Source organism: Osmerus eperlanus, chromosome 4, assembly GCF_963692335.1.
Source record: "Osmerus eperlanus chromosome 4, fOsmEpe2.1, whole genome shotgun sequence".
Classification (NCBI taxonomy): Eukaryota; Metazoa; Chordata; class Actinopteri; order Osmeriformes; family Osmeridae; genus Osmerus; species Osmerus eperlanus.
This window is the reverse complement of record NC_085021.1, coordinates 3,175,916-3,194,645: the sequence shown is the minus strand read 5'-3', so window position 1 is coordinate 3,194,645 and position 18,730 is coordinate 3,175,916. Positions and strand designations below refer to the sequence as shown.

General features: G+C 39.5%; 1 protein-coding gene and 1 long non-coding RNA gene across 3 annotated transcripts in view; one reads left to right on the top strand and one right to left on the bottom strand.

Annotated features, from left to right (window-relative positions):
• LOC134018342 (1,4-alpha-glucan-branching enzyme-like) overlaps window positions 1–18,730 on the top strand; it is a 177,778-nt gene that overhangs the window by 23,888 nt on the left and 135,160 nt on the right. For both annotated transcript variants that reach the window (XM_062458242.1, XM_062458243.1), the window contains 2 exons: window positions 7,762–7,931; window positions 9,305–9,420. In XM_062458242.1, coding sequence (XP_062314226.1) covers window positions 7,762–7,931; window positions 9,305–9,420 — 286 coding nt within the window. The remainder of the gene's footprint in view (window positions 1–7,761; window positions 7,932–9,304; window positions 9,421–18,730) is intronic.
• The window catches only part of LOC134018344 (uncharacterized), a 223,098-nt gene that overhangs the window by 190,589 nt on the left and 13,779 nt on the right, over window positions 1–18,730 (bottom strand). The gene's annotated exons all lie outside the window — the stretch shown is intronic.

The following is an 18,730-nucleotide window of genomic DNA, read 5'->3' as shown; positions in this document are numbered from 1 at the left end:
TTTTGCTCAGGGGAAAGGCCCGGGGAGAAGGAGAGAATCAGGTCATTTTTCAGAATAAAACGTCTTTCAGACTCTGATAATCAATTAAAAGGAAATAATGTTATAAATTCTTTTTTGTGCGGCCCGGTACGAAATGACCCACGGACCGGTACCGGTCCGCGGACCGGTGGGCACCGGTTGGGGAACGCTGCTCTAAAGACCCGGCAATTCAATCAATTTCCCGGCACATTTGCAATGTAATGCAATGCAGATGTGCACACCGCCCCCTACCGAACAAGATGGATAGCTCGGTCAGCAGGGAGCTGAAGAAGAGCGGCTACTGACGTCACTCTGCTGCGCCGCTCAGAATGCTTTTTCGTTCATTTTGCATTTCTGCAAATGCATTTGAATTTGAATTGTGGTCACAATTTTACAGCCACGTTCTTAAAATGAAAATGCATTTCTGGAAATGCATTTGAATTTGAATTGTGGTCACGATTTTGCAGCCACGTTCTTGAAAATGAAAATGCATTTCTGGAAATGCATTTGAATTTGAATTGTGGTCATGATTTTGCAGCCACGTTCTTAAAATGAAAATGCATTTATGGAAATGCATTTTAATTTTCAAATTTTACATTTCAAATTGAATTTTGGTATCTATTTGCTGGGGCATGTTTTGAAAATTAAATCTCAAATGTCTATTTCTTTTTCATTTTAATTAAGTGAAAGATTGAGCACTCTTGAAGAAGAAAATTAAAATGAAAATAGGATGATTGATTACTAATTTCATTTATGAGTCAAATAATGCAGCCACATTCTTAAAATGCAAATGCATTTCTGGAAATGCATTTTCATTTGAATTTTGGTAACAATTTGCTTCCATATAAACCAGGCATTTGACCGTGGCACAGTAGACTCGGAGCTTAAAAAGCAATTTGATGACTAGTGCGCCTTTTGGAAGCAGGTTCTCCATAGGGTTGTCGCTGTGACGAGACATTTAACAGCGCGTGGACTTTCTCTGAGGGGACACACAAGCGTATTTGGAGATGTTAGAAATTGCAACTATTTAGGTAGTATGGAGCTTATTGCTCAATTTGACCCATTCCTGAAAGCCCATATAGAGAGGTATGGAAATGCGGGCAAGGGAAACCCCTCGTATTTACCTATTCATGTGTGTGAGGATTTCTTAGAATTAATGGGAGAAAAAGTCCTCACTGAATTTGTCAGTCGTGTGAAGCTGGCAAAATACTTCTCTATTAGCGTGGATTCAACTCCCGATGTGACCCACATAGATCAACTCACTTTCATCTTACGTTATGGGTCCCCAGAGGGAGATATTGAAGAGCGTTTTTTGACATGTTTGCCCCTCACTTCCCACACAGGAGAGGCCCTATTTAACTCCGTCTTGAGCGTGTTGCAAAGAATGGATATTGACATTAACAACTGTCGCGGGCAATGCTACGACAATGCAAGCAATATGTCGGGGACATACAAAGGCTTGCAGTCCCGTATCAGGGAGATAAACTCACTGGCAGAGTGGATACCCTGCGCCGCTCACATGTTAAACTTAGTGGGGGTTACTAGTGCGAACTGCTGCGAGGAAACTGAAAAGTTTTTCACTTTTGTCCAGTCACTCTTCAACTTCTTCTCCAAGTCAACGTCACGCTGGCAGGTTGTTACTGAGGGTTTACAGGCAAATGAGAAGGGCCGTATTAAAACTTTGAAATCACTTTCAGATACGAGCTGGTCAGCTCACTCCGACGCCACCAAAGCTCTGTGTTTGAACTATGCAAGTGTCCAGCAATCTTTACGGCTTCTCTCTGCTGATACACGTCAGACATTAACTACACAAAATGAGGCCAAAACACAAATTAAAAAAATGAATAAGCTGGAAATAGCGTTTCGCACCAGATTGCCATCTACCAGGCCGACGCAAGTTTTTAGTGAGCGTCTGTAATGTTGTAATTGACAGGCTGGTAGTGGAGCTAGATAGAAGGTACCAGGCATACAACAGCACAGTGGAGAGCTTTGGATTTTTTAAACACATTGCGGACAACGTCTTCACATGGCCTCCAAGTCTCAGCATCGAGACTACAGGAAAAATACGCAATTGATCTGGGGGAAGACTTTGTAGAGGAGGCTATTCAGTTTCAGAAGTATGTTCAAAGGGACATGACCATGTCGACATTGGTAGGCGAACTCCTGAAACTAATTAAGACAAGAGGCCTGCAAACCGTGTTTCCTAACATAGACATAGCACTTCGTCTGTACCTAACCTTACCTGGTTAGGTACAGACCTAAACTTGCCCTCATTAAAAGCAAACTGAGGTCCACCATACAGCAGGACCGATTGAGACATTTAACCCTAATGTCCATCGAATATGACCTTCTTCGGGCCGTGGACTTTAATGAAACAATAAACGAGTTTGCAGTTAGAAAGACCCGGAGAAAGACTTTATAGTGGTCCGTTTATGATTGTCTTATTAGCCTAGGCTATAGGCCTATCCTAAATCAAATGTGTTGCTTCCTTTGATGGCAACTTGCCAATTTAATTAAACACCATATGATATGTGCAGTTAGCAACAAAATTAATAAGTAAATTAAATTAAATAATTATTTTATACACACTTTTATGTGCAGTTAGCAACTAAATATTTCTTGGTGTTGTGCGTGCATATTGAATATAGCCTAACTGCCGCGTGAGTAGGCCTACGGTATGTTTTTTTCGCCTAACCTGTTATATTGTGGAAGGTTGTCTTGTTGATTGTCATTCTGTCAATTTCCATGTGTACTGTTTTATTCAATAAATGGCAGAGAGCGAAAGATCACAGTTCTCGAGTCAACTCGTTTTTAAGATTGTTATTTTATTTTAAACAAGATATATGCAAGCTATGTATACGGTTCAATCATGCAGGCAATGATCTTGTGTGGGCTATTTGGCTATATCGCTGTTGAGAAATTGATTGTGCAATTAGCCGGCGGGGGGCCTCAAAAAATAAAATAAAAAGTCCATAGCCCAGACGACTCAAGTGCTATTAAGATGCCCCTGCTGCCGACATGCGCGTATTGTGCCTGTGCCCTAATTGCAGTAGTCAGGCAGCACGTTCATGTGTTTTGGGAGAGTGGCTTTGAAGTGGATATTTTGGGTTGGATACTTTCAAACTCAAAATTGATAGTTTCGTAAAACTTGCCTACTCTGACTATCTGTCCTGTTTAGGGACAGGGGAAGTTCATTTTGTTGTCATGCAGAGAATTGACAGCCATGCGTTTGGATGCCTTCCTAACTTAGCCTAACAGTTGTTATCTATGTTAGCTAACTAACACAGTTGCAACAGCACAGTTACAACAGCAATGTCCATATGGTTGGGGGTGGTTAACCATCTGTTATTCCCACCCATTGCCTGCCTGAGAAAAATCTTTCAAGGGGATTTTCTCCGCTTGTTGATTTTAAGAGGTACCGACATTCTAAAAGCCTATCTTTTATATATTTTCAGATTTAGACATAATTTGAAAGCTTACAACCTGCACTTCTTTGATCTGTAAGAGAAATGAAAAATGACCATGACCTATAAATACCAGCACCTGTCAAAATGATTACTAATCGACAAGAAAAGGATTTTGAAAGGATCTGATGGTGATGCCTAGTCTGGTCTTTCACAGGATGGAATGAAGCTATTGCAGCTATCATCCAAGTAGTGATACCCTGATAAATCAGTCAGCAATTGACATCGGCAGATTGGTAGAAAATATAATATGATGTATCCAGGGTTCTAAATTAACTTTTTTGTTCACCAGCCAATCAGAATTTCCACTAGCCAAATTCTTTCCAGTGAAAATAAGATCAATTATGAGTTTCACTGAATGAATTTGATCATTTTATTAACATTGGTGGCATGAAAAACACAGAAAATGAAGTAAAATGAAGCACAGAAGTATGATGCAAGGGTATGTGAAATCACCAACACGTGACTAAGTAAGGACACGATTTATTGTAAATGGCTAAAACGTCCATTCGCTTCATGATGAGATTGACTCCTGCCCATACATTTACAGTAACGTTTTGTCCTAAGCAGGCATTAATTAAACTGACCTAATATACTCTTTATTAAGAACAGTGTATTTACATTACACTAGACTGTGTCAGTAAGCAACATAATTTTTCTTATGCGTAGACTATATGCGGCAATCCTTACAAAACATGACAACATTTTCATTGTCAAACACAAGCCATTCCCGACCCGTCAGCCATTTGGCATTAAATTTTCTTTTCTTCGTTTCTCTAGTGCTATCAATATCCTCATCCCCTGCCTCGTTCCTCTTCTCGCCCCCAGAAGTTTGTCCTAACCACCGCCGCATTAAGTTAACTTTTTACTTTACTTTACTACTCGAGCTAGCTCTTATTACCTCCTATGATCCGCTATGCTTCGTTTGACTTCTTCCTTGTGTTTTCTGGTGGACGCTCAGTTCGTTTCCACGGTTTCTCGCGCCGGTTTTACTTCAACTGCGCGCAGCCAATGGGCGTATAAAACGTTATCACGTAGCATTACGGCACAGTGTTCATGGGAAATTTCGGAAGTACTGCCAGGGGGATAAATGACCGAGAACCATGCCGAGAACAGAGCCTTATGTATCATTCATCTAATGCCTCATGTATCACCGGCCAAACTGGCTAGTGAGTTTTTATTAACACCCGCCAAAATGAATTTTAACCCGCATTTGGCGGGTTGGCGGGTGTTAATTTAGAACCCTGGATGTATCTACTAGGGGTGCAACAATTGAACAAGCCCACGGTTTGGTTTGTATTGCGGTTTATGGGTCAGGGTTTGTTTCGGTTTGGTTTGTTAAGCACATTAGGGGGAAGAAAAAAACATGACAATTTCAGTGTTCTCTGTATTTTCTCTGCATGAATAACATTGTCTTGCATCCAGATATTTGATAACATATGAAATCAACATTATTTCAGAGGATTGTATCGACGACCTTCGCTCCATCGCTATTGTAGTAAACACTAAATCCAAAATGTTGCCACACAGGTGACTTAACCCTTGTGTTCTCCTCGGGTCGTTCTGACCCATCAGTCATTGTGACCCACCGTCGTATTGCGACAACTTTACCGCATACAAAAACAAAGTGAAGCATTTTCTTTTAACCGTCGGGCTGTCTCAGACCCCCCACATTGCGAAGGTTAAAAGAAAAGTATTTTTATTTGTTTTTGTATTGGGTAAAATTGGGTAAACACAATGATGGTTCGTTATGAACCTTTGGGTCATGTGACCCGAAGGCAGCACGAGGGTTAAAAGATGATGGTACATCCTCAAACTCTAACCTTTCACTCCACATGCCATCTTCATTCTCCACACATTCTTATCTTGCTTAGCTTCGTATGATTTGCCTCTCCAGTTCCTTCCAGTATGTGACTCGTCATTGATATACTGACAGTTCATTGTACAGGTACTCTCCGGGAAAGGGGACGGGAAAGAACAAAGGTGTTAGGTTGTGTTTTCTCGTATATCCGAAAAAGCGTCTAACACAAACCACCGGGCCGTGGTTCGTCGCCCAGAAAAGTTATCCTATGCGCCTGCGAGACAAGATGATGTAATTTAATTGGCTGAAGTGGCAGTCAGAAACACTTAGCTAGTGAATCTTGACGTGCAGAAAGAGAGCTGTCAGTAGTCTGACACGGTAAACTACTAAATACGCCAGGAAATAATAAAGCCTCATATTAGTATTTCGTTTGGTCTCAGCATTGATATTTTTTTACCCTTTTGTGCTTTGTAGATAGGAAAATGTCACCCAAAAAGAAAAGATGTATCAGAAGTTTTTTTCACCACCCAGAGAGTAAGTAGCTAGCAAGGTCGTTGTTAGTTAGCTAGTAGGAAAACTACCCACACAGTGCAAACCTGCTAGCCTTACATCGCCACCCATTCTACAATGGAAACATGTTTTGAAAGTTGTTAGTGTAGTAGAGCATGTAACTTTTGCTTGTATTAAATCTATTCCTAGCGTCTGCAATCTTTCGACCAGTGTGTTAGCGCAGCTGGTCTTGTTGAAGCCAGAAGGATAAAGCTAACCTACCCACATAATGGGACCGTGCTAGTTTAGCCTAGTACCAGCAGGCTAGCAACTTAAAAGTGATATTAACTGGTAATAAGTAGGACTATATAATCCCTTGGATAGTAATATGGCTATCCCTGTAATCTCGACCAATGTCAGCAGTCAACTAAGCATGGTTAGTGTCTGTATTAAATTGATGAATTACTGTGCAGGAAAAACAGCACTCTGAAACTACAGATGTAGAGCAGGTTGGTGATGAATCAGCATCAGGGGTTCAGGTGAGAAGTTGAATTTGTCCATTTTGGTAAAGATTGCATTAAATTGCTGTTTTTAAGGGATGTTTAGACAATGTTACCCATGAATGTTATCATTCACACTTATACTTGTAGGTAGTAAAAAGGTGCTATAAATTGGGATGCCCAAATATAAATAATTATTTCATTGCTCAGAAGTCCAGTACAGATAATGTAGGCCTAGTACAGCTCCATAAAACCTAAACCAATTACCTACATATAATATCAGTGTCCCTACCAAAGCTGAGACCAAACCTACGCCCTTGGTAAACATACAAGACCCTTATCTTGGGGCTGAGTAGAAGAAGAAAAGTTTTTTTTTGTTGTTTTAAGGAGATACTGTGTGACAAGGGCTAGGTGGATACGCAAGGTCTGGTGACCATTTGCTTGGCACCTATGTGAAGGAGCTTTTACGACATCAGGACCGGAGATTCTGTTGTTGTGTTTCAATCAGGGTTGATGTCGTAAACACGCACACGCGTAAACACACACGACCACATGCCTTTGTATTAGCCAATCATTGTCAAGAGCGTCTGTGTAAATAGGTTGCTATCACAACATGCTAGCGGACAAACTTTGTAGCACAATGGCGTGTGATGTTTTGTCTCCTTGTGGGCCGGCCACAAGCAATAAAGCTTTCTTAACCCTTGTGTTATCTTCGGGTCATTCTGACCCATCAGTCATTGTGACCCACCTTCGTATTGCGACAGATTTACCGCATACAAAGACAAAGTGAAGCCTTTTCTTTTAACCGTTGGGCTGTCTCAGACCCCCCACATTGCGAAGGTTAAAAGAAAATTATTTTAATTTGTTTTTGTATTGGGTAAAATTGGGTAAACACAACGATGGTTCGTTATGAACCTTTGGGTCATGTGACCCGAAGGCAGCACGAGGGTTAACTTGTTCACCAACTGACTGTGCAATGCTTGATAGATTAATATTTCTGACAATTTGTGTGTTGAACAATTTTTTTTTTGGGGCTCGGTTTTGCACCTCTAGTATCTATTGAGTACTTTAAAATGGCCAATTACTTGTGGAGTCTTAAAATGGGTTAATACACAATATGTCAAATTGGTGGCCTTTCATCCTTTATCTGAATGCGTTATATATGTATTTTCTTATTCAAATAAATGGAAAATAAGATGATAATAATAATAATAATAAGTTATTGTATAATTAAAATGTGAAGTTAGAAGCCTCATCATAAGCAAGCATAAGTATATCTTTTTATCTTTTTTTACTCAGTAGAAAATAACAGAAATGTGTAAACATTGGTATCTGCATCGGCCGATTATGTTATACTTTATACCCAATACTTTTCTTACCGGTGCATTCCTACTTCCCACCCCCAGAAACTCTTTAATTATAGCCATGACTTTTATCACTGCACATTGCACCATCTTGAACAAATGTTTTTGTCTTTTGTGAATTCAAGGTATGAGCTGTTTGAGCAACGGCTTGTTCTATTAGAGGAGGCAGAGGGGGGCTTTGATCAGTTCACACGCAGCTACTGGACGTTTGGAGTGCAGCGGCAGCCTGACAACAGTCTTTTTTTTAAAGAATGGGCCCCAGCAGCAGAGGCCCTCTTCCTCACTGGAGACTTCAGTAAGTAGTGACCATTTCCTCCTCATAAGACAACTACTCCAGCAGCTCCAAACAACATTTTTCAACCAAATAAATGTTTTTTAGGAAGATATCAGTTTCAAATATTACATAGGCGCAAGTCTGATATAATTATTGTTTGACAATTTTACTTTGCTGTTTTCTTGGGGATACTGTAAAAGTTAGGAATGGATAAGAGAAGGACAATGGAAAAACTCCACGTATTGAAGTTTTAAAGCAGAATTTCCATGGAAGTGTGTGTATTTGTACATTTGCATTATACACGGACATACTTTAGTGTGTTATCAAAAGATTCTTGAGGAGATGTACTGTAAATGTTTTGGACCACCTGATATCCACCTGATAATACTGCTTATTTTTGCTAATACAAAAACGTAGTAGCTTGTGTCATCTTAGCCATCAACGCCCATATAGAGATTTGATTTCATACTAGCAGAGGTTTGCAGTGGGAAATCCACGTGCCATGTCGGTACACGAGAATTTTCTATAAGAGCCTCTCCACAGTTGCATAAGGTTCTTTAATGGTCTCGCATTGTTTGCATTTTTTAGCTGTAACGGATCCCCGTGTGTATAGTAGGGCTGTCCCCACTCAGTCGAGAAGTCGATTTTCTGGTCGATATGCTCTTGGTCGACTAAGATTTTTTTTAGTCGAGCTGCCGTATGGCAGTGTGAGATCTGATTCCCGCTTGTGTCATTGTTGCTGAATTAACTAAATGTTCTACAGAAATTGTAGATTATATTATTTAAGACAAATAAAGCAACTCTAAAAATATATAATTTAAAAGAAAAGGTGTTACTGTTTTCCCTTTCGTTAATTTGCGCTTTGTTTTGGTTTGGTATTTTGCACACGGCACGAGCACAATTGGCTGCCGAACTACAACTAGGCCATAGCCTATTTTGTCGGTGTTATTAGTCAAAATGGCAAAGAAATCTGTGGTATGGCAGCATTTCATTAAAGTACATTTACAAAGTACCGGGTGACTCGAAAAATGTTGAATGCAAACTCTACCAACAACGGTTTATTTTTCATAGTTCGCCGTCGAATATGATGTAGCCTACCACCTGAAAAACGTAACGCAGGGAATGTCTTATAATAAGCCAGAAGAAAGATCATGTTTTATTAAGACAATACAATATATGGAGATAATTGTATCTACAAGTCAACTGTGTGAATGTAGGGAGAGTAGATGGAACAGAAGGTGAGCATGTGAAAGATGGTTTGGAGTAGGGAAAAAGTGCATTGGAAAAACTATGGTAGAAAGCTTTAGGCCAGATGGATGGGCAATTATGACATCAATGTAAGCTATTCATTGTAATTGAAAGGATGTTCTTATTTGTATTTTTTCCAAATATAGATGGCTGGAACAACTTTTCTCACCCTTATATCAAGAAAGATTTTGGCAAATGGGAATTGATTCTGCCATCCAAAAAGGACAAATCTCCAGCTGTGGACCACAACTCAAAATTAAAGGTATAATGTATTATATACACTTGTGCAGGGCTTAAAGTATTCCAGCACCGTGCTGGATGTCCGGCGTGCGGCCATGAGAAAAAAACTTGGATGCGGTTTAATATTTGAGTCAATTGATTTCCCCTACCAATCATACAAGAGGAACGCAGCTATAACTAACGTTACAAGCCTATCAGAAGCAGAACAGGGCGTGTTCTGGCAACACAGTGTGAATGAGATCCATACGTCACGTTAGCGTTGTCGGTGAAAGCATGGAGCGCAAATTCATGAAGCCTGGGGATGATGTCCTACCCATGGATAAATGACTAAAAAATAAATGGCGCTGTGCGTGGATAGAAGAAGGTAGAGACGGCGAGCCTTTTGGCAGTTGGTGCAAGAAACTGAGAGAGCCTGGTGCTTATTTCTGCACGTTTTGCTCGAGGAAGCTACTAAATGCCAGCAGTGGTAAGAAAGTGCTTGCTCGTCATGTCATAGAGCCGCTGCCCGTGCACTCAAACTTACCACGACGTTGCCGGGAGCAACTGTTACAGCTGACACACCGTTGTCTATGACTGACCGTGTCTGCGACTTAGAAAAACATTTCTGCACATTTATTGCGGAACATGACTTGTCATTCACAATTTCTTAGCCGCTGGTCACCCTGTGTAGAAAAATAGCAGAACACACTCCACCCCCCCCCCCCCCCCCTTATGTACATAATAGCATCTAAAAGTATAAGACAATAATTTCATCCAAATTAGAAATATTGTAGTTTAAGTTTGTTGCAACGTTCCTGAAAGTGGGTTTGAATTGGGCGTGGTTATGCTTGGACATTTATGACTGATTCCGCAAACTAATCATCACCAGTTACAACTCACGGAAAGGAACCAGTGAGTGTGGCAAATGGGAAAGCATGGCAAACTTAAAGATAAATGTAAAATGTAGCTGCAAGCTGCGATGCGGGTTCCTCCTCAAAATGGGAAAATATAATAAAAATGAACATTGTAGAAGGTCAAGAGTTGGACAACAAGAGAGCTAAATTAATTTATGCCTGGCAAACAACAGGCAAACAGGCTGAATGGACATTCAAACTCAAGCATGTGGTTTCAAGTCAGCCTCTCTATCCCCTCTGCTACACATCAACTGTTGAGTTATTTTTTATAGAAAGGGCAGAGAATTAGCTTTGGTCAGCTTTGAGACAAAGTTTAAGCAGCTGTAATTCAGTCATCTTTTGACATATCAAGGTGAAATTGCGCATGGTACTTCAGAATTATGTTATCTTGAAGCCTCTAAGGTTTAAAATATCATCAGTAAAAAGGACATTTGCGTTATTCACACATAGACAATATAGACATTAAATTCAGCCATATTGTCTGCGCTGTCTAGATGAAGTGGGATCTTATCTACAAAGCACAAGTTAAAAAAAGAGCTAGACCAAGTTCTGGCTCTTCTGGCGTAGTAATCCCCTAAGAATGAAAATGCGTTATCATTATGATTGTACAGCTACTGTGGTGTACTTGGATACCTGTTTCACTAAATAGATAATCAGTACCATGACAGGCTCGAGGCTGTGGCTGGATTTAAACCTATGACCTTGCACTTTGCAGTACACCGTCTCAGCCCATTGAGCTATTTGCAGGGCTGGGAAATGCCGCAGTCAATTACTGTTTAAAAAAAGGAAGCAGTTTCTATGGTGGCAAGAGTTGTTAGATTCGGCCCAAGCTTAAACGGCTGTAATTGGGTGTGCTCACGCCTTCGGCGAGCACAACCATTGTTCTCTCACATATATATTATTATTATTTATTTTCCCACCCCTAAGGATCAGTCAATATTTGGACTACATAGACAACGTAGGTGTCAAAAGTTTCGTTGTGCTAGCGATTGAGTTGCTTGTATTTTTATTTACGTTCCGTTGCACAGTTTAGGAGGTTACAACGTTTTTGTGGCAAAAAGTGTCTTCTGTCAACGAAGGGTACTCAGTGCTAGCCTACGTCACTACGTCAACGACGCATGGATAGCACGCAAGTTGGAGCTTGGATTATGAGTGAAAAATACCACCCCCAAAATTCCCAACCATTGGACTTTGTTGAGAAAGCGATTTCGAGTGGAACTGCAATCTCAGATCTTTGATTTAGGTCGCGAAAGTCTTTGTAATTTGAGCGAGTGCGGGTCGCCCATGAGACCGCCTAGTCTTTTAGGTGGCAGCCATGCTAGAAAGCGTCATAGTAGTATTTTCGTAATTTTATAGTAAAATTTTACACCAAAAAACAGAAAGAGGGAAATGTTATGACGATATGACTATTGTGAAGACAGCCAGGTGGTGAGATTTTAATGTAGGTTGCTGTAAATTTTTTTGATGTTTGCTACGTGAGAGCCCCGTCAGCCTCCATGGACGATTGCGGCAGCTGTTGTCGATCTGCGTGAGTATTTTCTTAATTTCGTACCACGGTCAATTCTACATTAAAATGGAGAGCAGTGTTTTAAAGATATGGCGATTGCGAATACAGCCAGCGGGTCAGCATAGTTTTGTAATTTGTGTAAAACTTGGAATTTGAGTGAGACCGCGTCTTGTTTTGACGTTAGCCTCAGAGTCAGACTCCGCTCGCCCACTGGCAGTGTGTAGTAGGCTACTGTCTTCAATGCCACAGCTATGGCTAAACTTTTATGTCAAAAGAAACATTCTAATTTCCGGCGCTTTCAAACAATCAGTGAAGTGTGGCTAGCAACTATGGAAGCAAATCGTTACCAAAATTCTAATGCAAATGCATTTCCAGAAATGCATTTGCATTTTAAGAATGTGGCTGCATTATTTGACTCATAAATGAAATTAGTAATCAATCATCCTATTTGCATTTTAATTTTCTTCTTCAAGAATGCTCAATCTTTCACTTAATTAAAATGAAAAATAAATAGACATTTGAGATTTAATTTTCAAAACGTGCCCCAGCAAATAGATACCAAAATTCAATTTAAAATGTAACGTGAAAATTAAAATGCATTTCCAGAAATGCATTTTCATTTTAAGAACGTGGCTGCAAAATCGTGACCACAATTCAAATGCATTTCCAGAAATGCATTTCCATTTTCAAGAATGTGGCTGCAAAATCGTGACCACAATTCAAATTCAAATGCATTTCCAGAAATGCATTTTCATTTTAAGAACGTGGCTGCAAAATCGTGACCACAATTCAAATTCAAATGCATTTCCAGAAATGCATTTTCATTTTAAGAATGTGGCTGCAAAATTATGGAAGCAAATTGTTACCAAAATTCAAATGAAAATGCATTTCCAGAAATGCATTTGCATTTTAAGAATGTGGCTGCATTATTTGCCTCATAAATGAAATTAGTAATCAATCATCCTATTTGCATTTTAATTTTCTTCTTCAAGAGTGCTCAATCTTTCACTTAATTAAAATGAAAAAGAAATAGACATTTGAGATTTAATTTTCAAAACATGCCCCAGCAAATAGATACCAAAATTCAATTTGAAATGTAAAATTTGAAAATTAAAATGCATTTCCAGAAATGCATTTTAATTGAGCGAAAAATAGTTTTTGGAGTTTTATGTAAAATAAACAGCCGTTTTTTCAATTGACCCATCTTTAAGTTTCTTAGCCTGGTTTTCCATCGTTATATTGTTACTAGCTAGCTTTCGATGTGTCAGTCCCACTGTTGTGTGTGACTATAAGCTACGACAGTGACACCCGAAGTGCGTTCCTTATATCCAGTTCAGGCCTATTCCAAAATTTTGTTTGATTGCTGTCACGGCAGAAAGTCCCGCTTGATGTTGGAAATGGAAGCAGGGTTTTCAGTGCTTTAGTGGCGATCTCAGGATAGCCTTCATCCAAAACACCGATAGAGTTGTTGTCTCAAACAGGCTTCATTGAGTGGTAACTATCACTTGTCATGTGTCAAGAGGAAGAGACGCGCATGATACCGTTCAATAAAGCCCACAAACTTGCTAAAAAATGAGTAAACACACGTCTTTGCAGAGCTTTTTTGCTCAGGGGAAAAGGCCCGCGGAGAAGGAGAGAATCAGGTCATTTTTCAGAATAAAACGTCTTTCAGACTCTGATAATCAATTAAAAGGAAATAATGTTATTAATTATTTTTTGTGCGGCCCGGTACGAAATGACTCACGGACCGGTACCGGTCCGCGGACTGGTGGGCACCGGTTGGGGAACGCTGCTCTAAAGACCCGGCAATTCAATCAATTTCCCGGCACATTTGCAATGTAATGCAATGCAGATGTGCACACCGCCCCCTACCGAACAAGATGGATAGCTCGGTCAGCAGGGAGCTGAAGAAGAGCGGCTACTGACGTCACTCTGCTGCGCCGCTCAGAATGCTTTTTCGTTCATTTTGCATTTCTGCATATGCATTTGAATTTGAATTGTGGTCACGATTTTACAGCCACGTTCTTAAAATGAAAATGCATTTCTGAAAATGCATTTGAATTTGAATTGTGGTCACGATTTTGCAGCCACGTTCTTAAAATGAAAATGCATTTCTGGAAATGCATTTGAATTTGAATTGTGGTCACGATTTTGCAGCCAGGTTCTTGAAAATGAAAATGCATTTCTGGAAATGCATTTGAATTTGAATTGTGGTCACGATTTTGCAGCCATGTTCTTAAAATGAAAATGCATTTCTGGAAATGCATTTGAATTTTCAAATTTTACATTTCAAATATAATTTTGGTATCTATTTGCTGGGGCATGTTTTGAAAATTAAATCTCATGTCTATTTCTTTTTCATTTTAATTAAGTGAAAGATTGAGCACTCTTGAAGAAGAAAATTAAAATGCAAATAGGATGATTGATTACTAATTTCATTTATGAGTCAAATAACGCAGCCACATTCTTAAAATCCAAATGCATTTCTGGAAATGCATTTGCTTCCATACAAAATCGTGACCACAATTCAAATTCAAATGCATTTGCAGAAATGCAAAATGAACGAAAAAGCATTCTGAGCGTCGCAGCAGAGTGACGTCAGTAGCCGCTCTTCTTCAGCTCCCTGCGGACCGAGCTACCCATCTTGTTCGGTAGGGGGCGGTGTGCACATCTGCATTGCAATACATTGCAAATGTAACAGGAAATTGATTGAATTGATTTAATGTAAAATTTTCAAATTTTACATTTCAAATTGAATTTTGGTATCTATTTGCAGGGGCATGTTTTGAAAATTAAATCTCAAATGTCTATTTCTTTTTCATTTTAATTAAGTGAAAGATTGAGCACTCTTGAAGAAGAAAATTAAAATGCAAATAGGATGATTGATTACTAATTTCATTTATGAGTCAAATAATGCAGCCACATTCTTAAAATGCAAATGCATTTCTGGAAATGCATTTGCATTTGAATTTTGGTAACAATTTGCTTCCATAAGCAACAGCAGCTAGCTTGCCTCTAGCAAACTTCTTTTGAATTAGCCAATGTTTCCTAAATTAATGTCAAAATTATTTACGTTTTGGGGGGCATATTTTCAGTTAGCAGACGGTACTGTTTGAATCGCAATTCCATCTGAAATACTGCCAGTGACAACGTTGTTACAGTAGCTTGTTTCAAAGGGGGTTTCCTTTTTTTAAAGGGTGTTTTTAATGAATTATGCAATATGAGTAGGCTAAATGCTTGAAAATATCACTAGAAGGGAAAACGGACCCACCTGCAACCGACGCAAGCAAGCACACCCTTCAATTTCCCCAGAAATTGTACCCTCTCTAGTTGGGTGTGCTTTGCCTTCGGCGATCACAACCATTGTTCTCTCTCATATATATTTCTATTTCTTTCTACAAAAAACAATCAATAAAAACCTCTTAATAGAACATACTTCAGATAGCATCCACAGATTGGCCTTAATTTTGAACAATACAGTTTCTATTTTGTTGACCAAAGCCAGCTGCTCAGACACAATTCTGTTCACATTTCCAGAAAACAGGGCAGCTCGCTTCTTTTGCGAGTTGTCTGCCGTGTATTACCGGAGCGAATGCTGCTGCTGCTACTGCTGTTGCTGTTGTTGTTGCTGCTGCTGCTGCTAGCTGTGTGCTTTGCTTGCATGTGATATTTTAGGCTGGAAGTACTTCGCTGGTAACTAAACTTAGCCTGACAATCAGTACACACAGCCTTGGTTTTGTCAACCAAGCTTTTGGCAACTTTATGAAATGGAACTTCCCATCTAAAAGCCCTTTTTCCATCATTCAGCTACCGTCGGCAGTCAAAGTCATGTGACAACAGGTGATTCCCAGGGTCAAAAAGAAACCTGTGTTAATGGCAATTTTTAAAAAAAATCACGCTAAAGTGAGATCGCGTTAACTTCGACAGCCCTAATTTGAACTCAAGCTTGTGTGATGCGTCGCTGTATCGTTGCACGGTTTATGATTATATTACAGTAAGTAAAATAGTCTGATCAGTACATAAGTGAAGTGAACACCATTTTGCTTCCTGCATATACCTACAGCAGTTTTGCTTCTAGATTCAGACCTAGCCCTGGTAAATTGTAGTGCTAACTGTGTGAGAATCGCAGGAACCAGTCGAAGGGCGTACAAAAAACACACCCCACAATTTCCCCAGAAATTGTACCCTCTCTAGTTCAATTATATTTTGACACACCAAGGTGAAATTGTGCACAGTACTTCAGAGTAATGTCCTCTTGAAGTCTGTTAGGTTTGTAAAATCATCAGTCAAAAGCATTTGATTTATTGACACATATATTGAGGTAATGTGGACATTTACATTCACTTTATGCAGTCATTTTGTATTTCATACCTTATTTCTGATCACCCTATAGGAAGACATGTATCCTACACATGAAAAACCCTGACTTAAGTCAATTGGACATTTGGTTCATTCTTTTATACAGTAACTGAACATGACAATATTCAACACTGAGAATATCTCAATGGGCTGGGATGGTGACCTGTAAAGTATAAGGTCGTAGGTTGGAATCCAGCCATAGTCTTTTGGCCTGTCATAATTTTGATTATCTGTTTAGATCAACAGAATGACATCTTTCTGAAATACCATGCACAATTTCATGCAATTTCACCTTGAAATGTCAACCGTTTCTTAACCTTTGTTCCAAAGCTGACCAAAGCTAATACTCTGCCCTTTCTATTCATACAATCTCAACCGTTGGTGTGTAGCAGAGAGGATAGAGAGACTGACTTGTAACCTTATGCTCATGAGTTCAAATCCCCATTCAGCCTGTTGTTGGCCAAACATGAAGTAGTTTTGCTCCCTTGTTGTCCAACTCTTGATCTTCTACAGTGTACATGTTTATAATATTTTGCCATTTTGCGGAGGAACCCGCATCGCTGCTTGCAGCTATATTTATTTTTCTTCTCCTTGTGCCTCAATATCTCAAAAAGTCCCTGGTTATAAATGTTCTAATTTGGCACATTGATACTACATCCGAGTGGGTACCCCCACACCAAATATGGGACACCTTTGACTGTAGGGGGCGCCACAGGCCACGCCCTAAAGTCTGATTTTCAAAGTGATGGCATTTCCACCCCATTGCTCCAATTCTTCTGAAACTTGGTGTACGTGCCTCATTTCCCATGGGGAACAAAAAAGCCTCAAGGACCCATAAGGTCCGCCATGATGGATTTTCCTGTACAGTGATAATTTGGGAAAACCTTCAAAATTCCTCTTCTCTTGAACCAAAGCTCCAATTGACTTGAAATTTTGAACATATATGTATCATGGATGTATCTAAAAACTTTACTTAAGACAGTTGAATCAAATACAAAATGACTGAAAGGGGTGTACTTATGTAAATGTCCACATTGCCTCAATATGTTTGTGTCACTAAATCAAATGTCATTTTGAATGATGGTTTTTCAAACCTAATAGGGTTCAAGATGACATCACTCTGAAGTACCATAAACAATTTCACCTTGGTATGTCAAAATATGATTGAATTAGAGCTGTTTCAACCTTGGCTGAATCTAACAATGCTTACCAGAGGAGAAACAGCTTACTTTTCAGACAGTAACTGAACATGACAATATTCAACACTGAGAATAGCTCAATGGACTGGGACGGTGACCTGCAAAGTATAAGGTCGTAGGTTCGAATCCAGCCACAGTGTTTGAGCCTGTCTTAAATTTGAATATCTGTTTAGTTAAACAGGATGACATCGTTCTGAAGAACCATGCGCAATTTCACCTTGATATGTCAAAAGATCATTGAATTACAGATGTTTAAACTTCCGAATCGAACAATCCATGCTACAGGAGAAACGGCTTCCTTTTTTTGTACAGTAACTAACCATGTATTGTCATCCTTGAGGGTAGCTCAATGGGTTGAAACGGTGTCCTACAAAGTGCAAGGTCACAGGTTCGAATCCAGGCACAGTCTATTGGCCTGTCATAATTTTGATTACTTGTTTAGTTAAACAGGCAGACATCATTCTGAAATACCGTGCGCAATTTCATGCAATTTCAACTTGAAATGTCAACTGTTTCTTAACCTTTGTCCCAATGCTGACCAAAAACAAATACTCATATCACGCAGTCGGAGCACAGATAGATAATCAGCGTCAGCAACCTTGGGTACCCAGCATGCAGTGCGGCATGTCAAAAAACGTAAAGACTTGTGGAAAATAGTTTGGTTACAACAGCCGTGCGAGGGATTTCAGTTGTTGTGTTCGTTCAGTTAGATGTTTGTAATGTTATTGTTGGTTAGTTAATATAATGTTGTTGGTCGTTGTAGTTTAATAGCACCAATCAGGGTGACCAACAGGATTATCTTAACCAGGGATCTCAAACTGCCGGCCCGCAGGCCACTTCCGGCCCCCCTTCTCCCTCCCTACGGCCTGCTACATGATGCCAAAAATATAATATAATCCGTGAAGTCCCCCGAAAGAATTATCATTATTTTTACTAGTAGTTTCATATACGTGTAAACTACCGCTTAATAAACTCTTAAAATAAAACTAAATTATATTTAAAATATGTTTAGTTAGGCACGAAGCAATGGCAAAGATCAAAGGTGATTGCAAACAGGCCGTCAGTTTTGGATAAGAGCGCAGGTGCGGGACATTAATAGTTATTGACCCCGAACAACAAAGATGTCTCTTAAGAAACCTAAAAGGAAAGTTGATGAAGAACACAGACAATTTTAAGATAGATGGACAGGGGTTCGTACAATGTGCTTGAAGTACTTGAATTTGACTTTTTGAAATTTAAGTCCTTGAAAACCCTTGAAAACAGTCACATTAATGACGAGGTGCTTGATTATTCGAGACACAAGTGGATATATTTTTTTTTACTATTCACAGGGCATTTGTCATTATCTCCATTACTTCAACTGGGGGCAGAGGG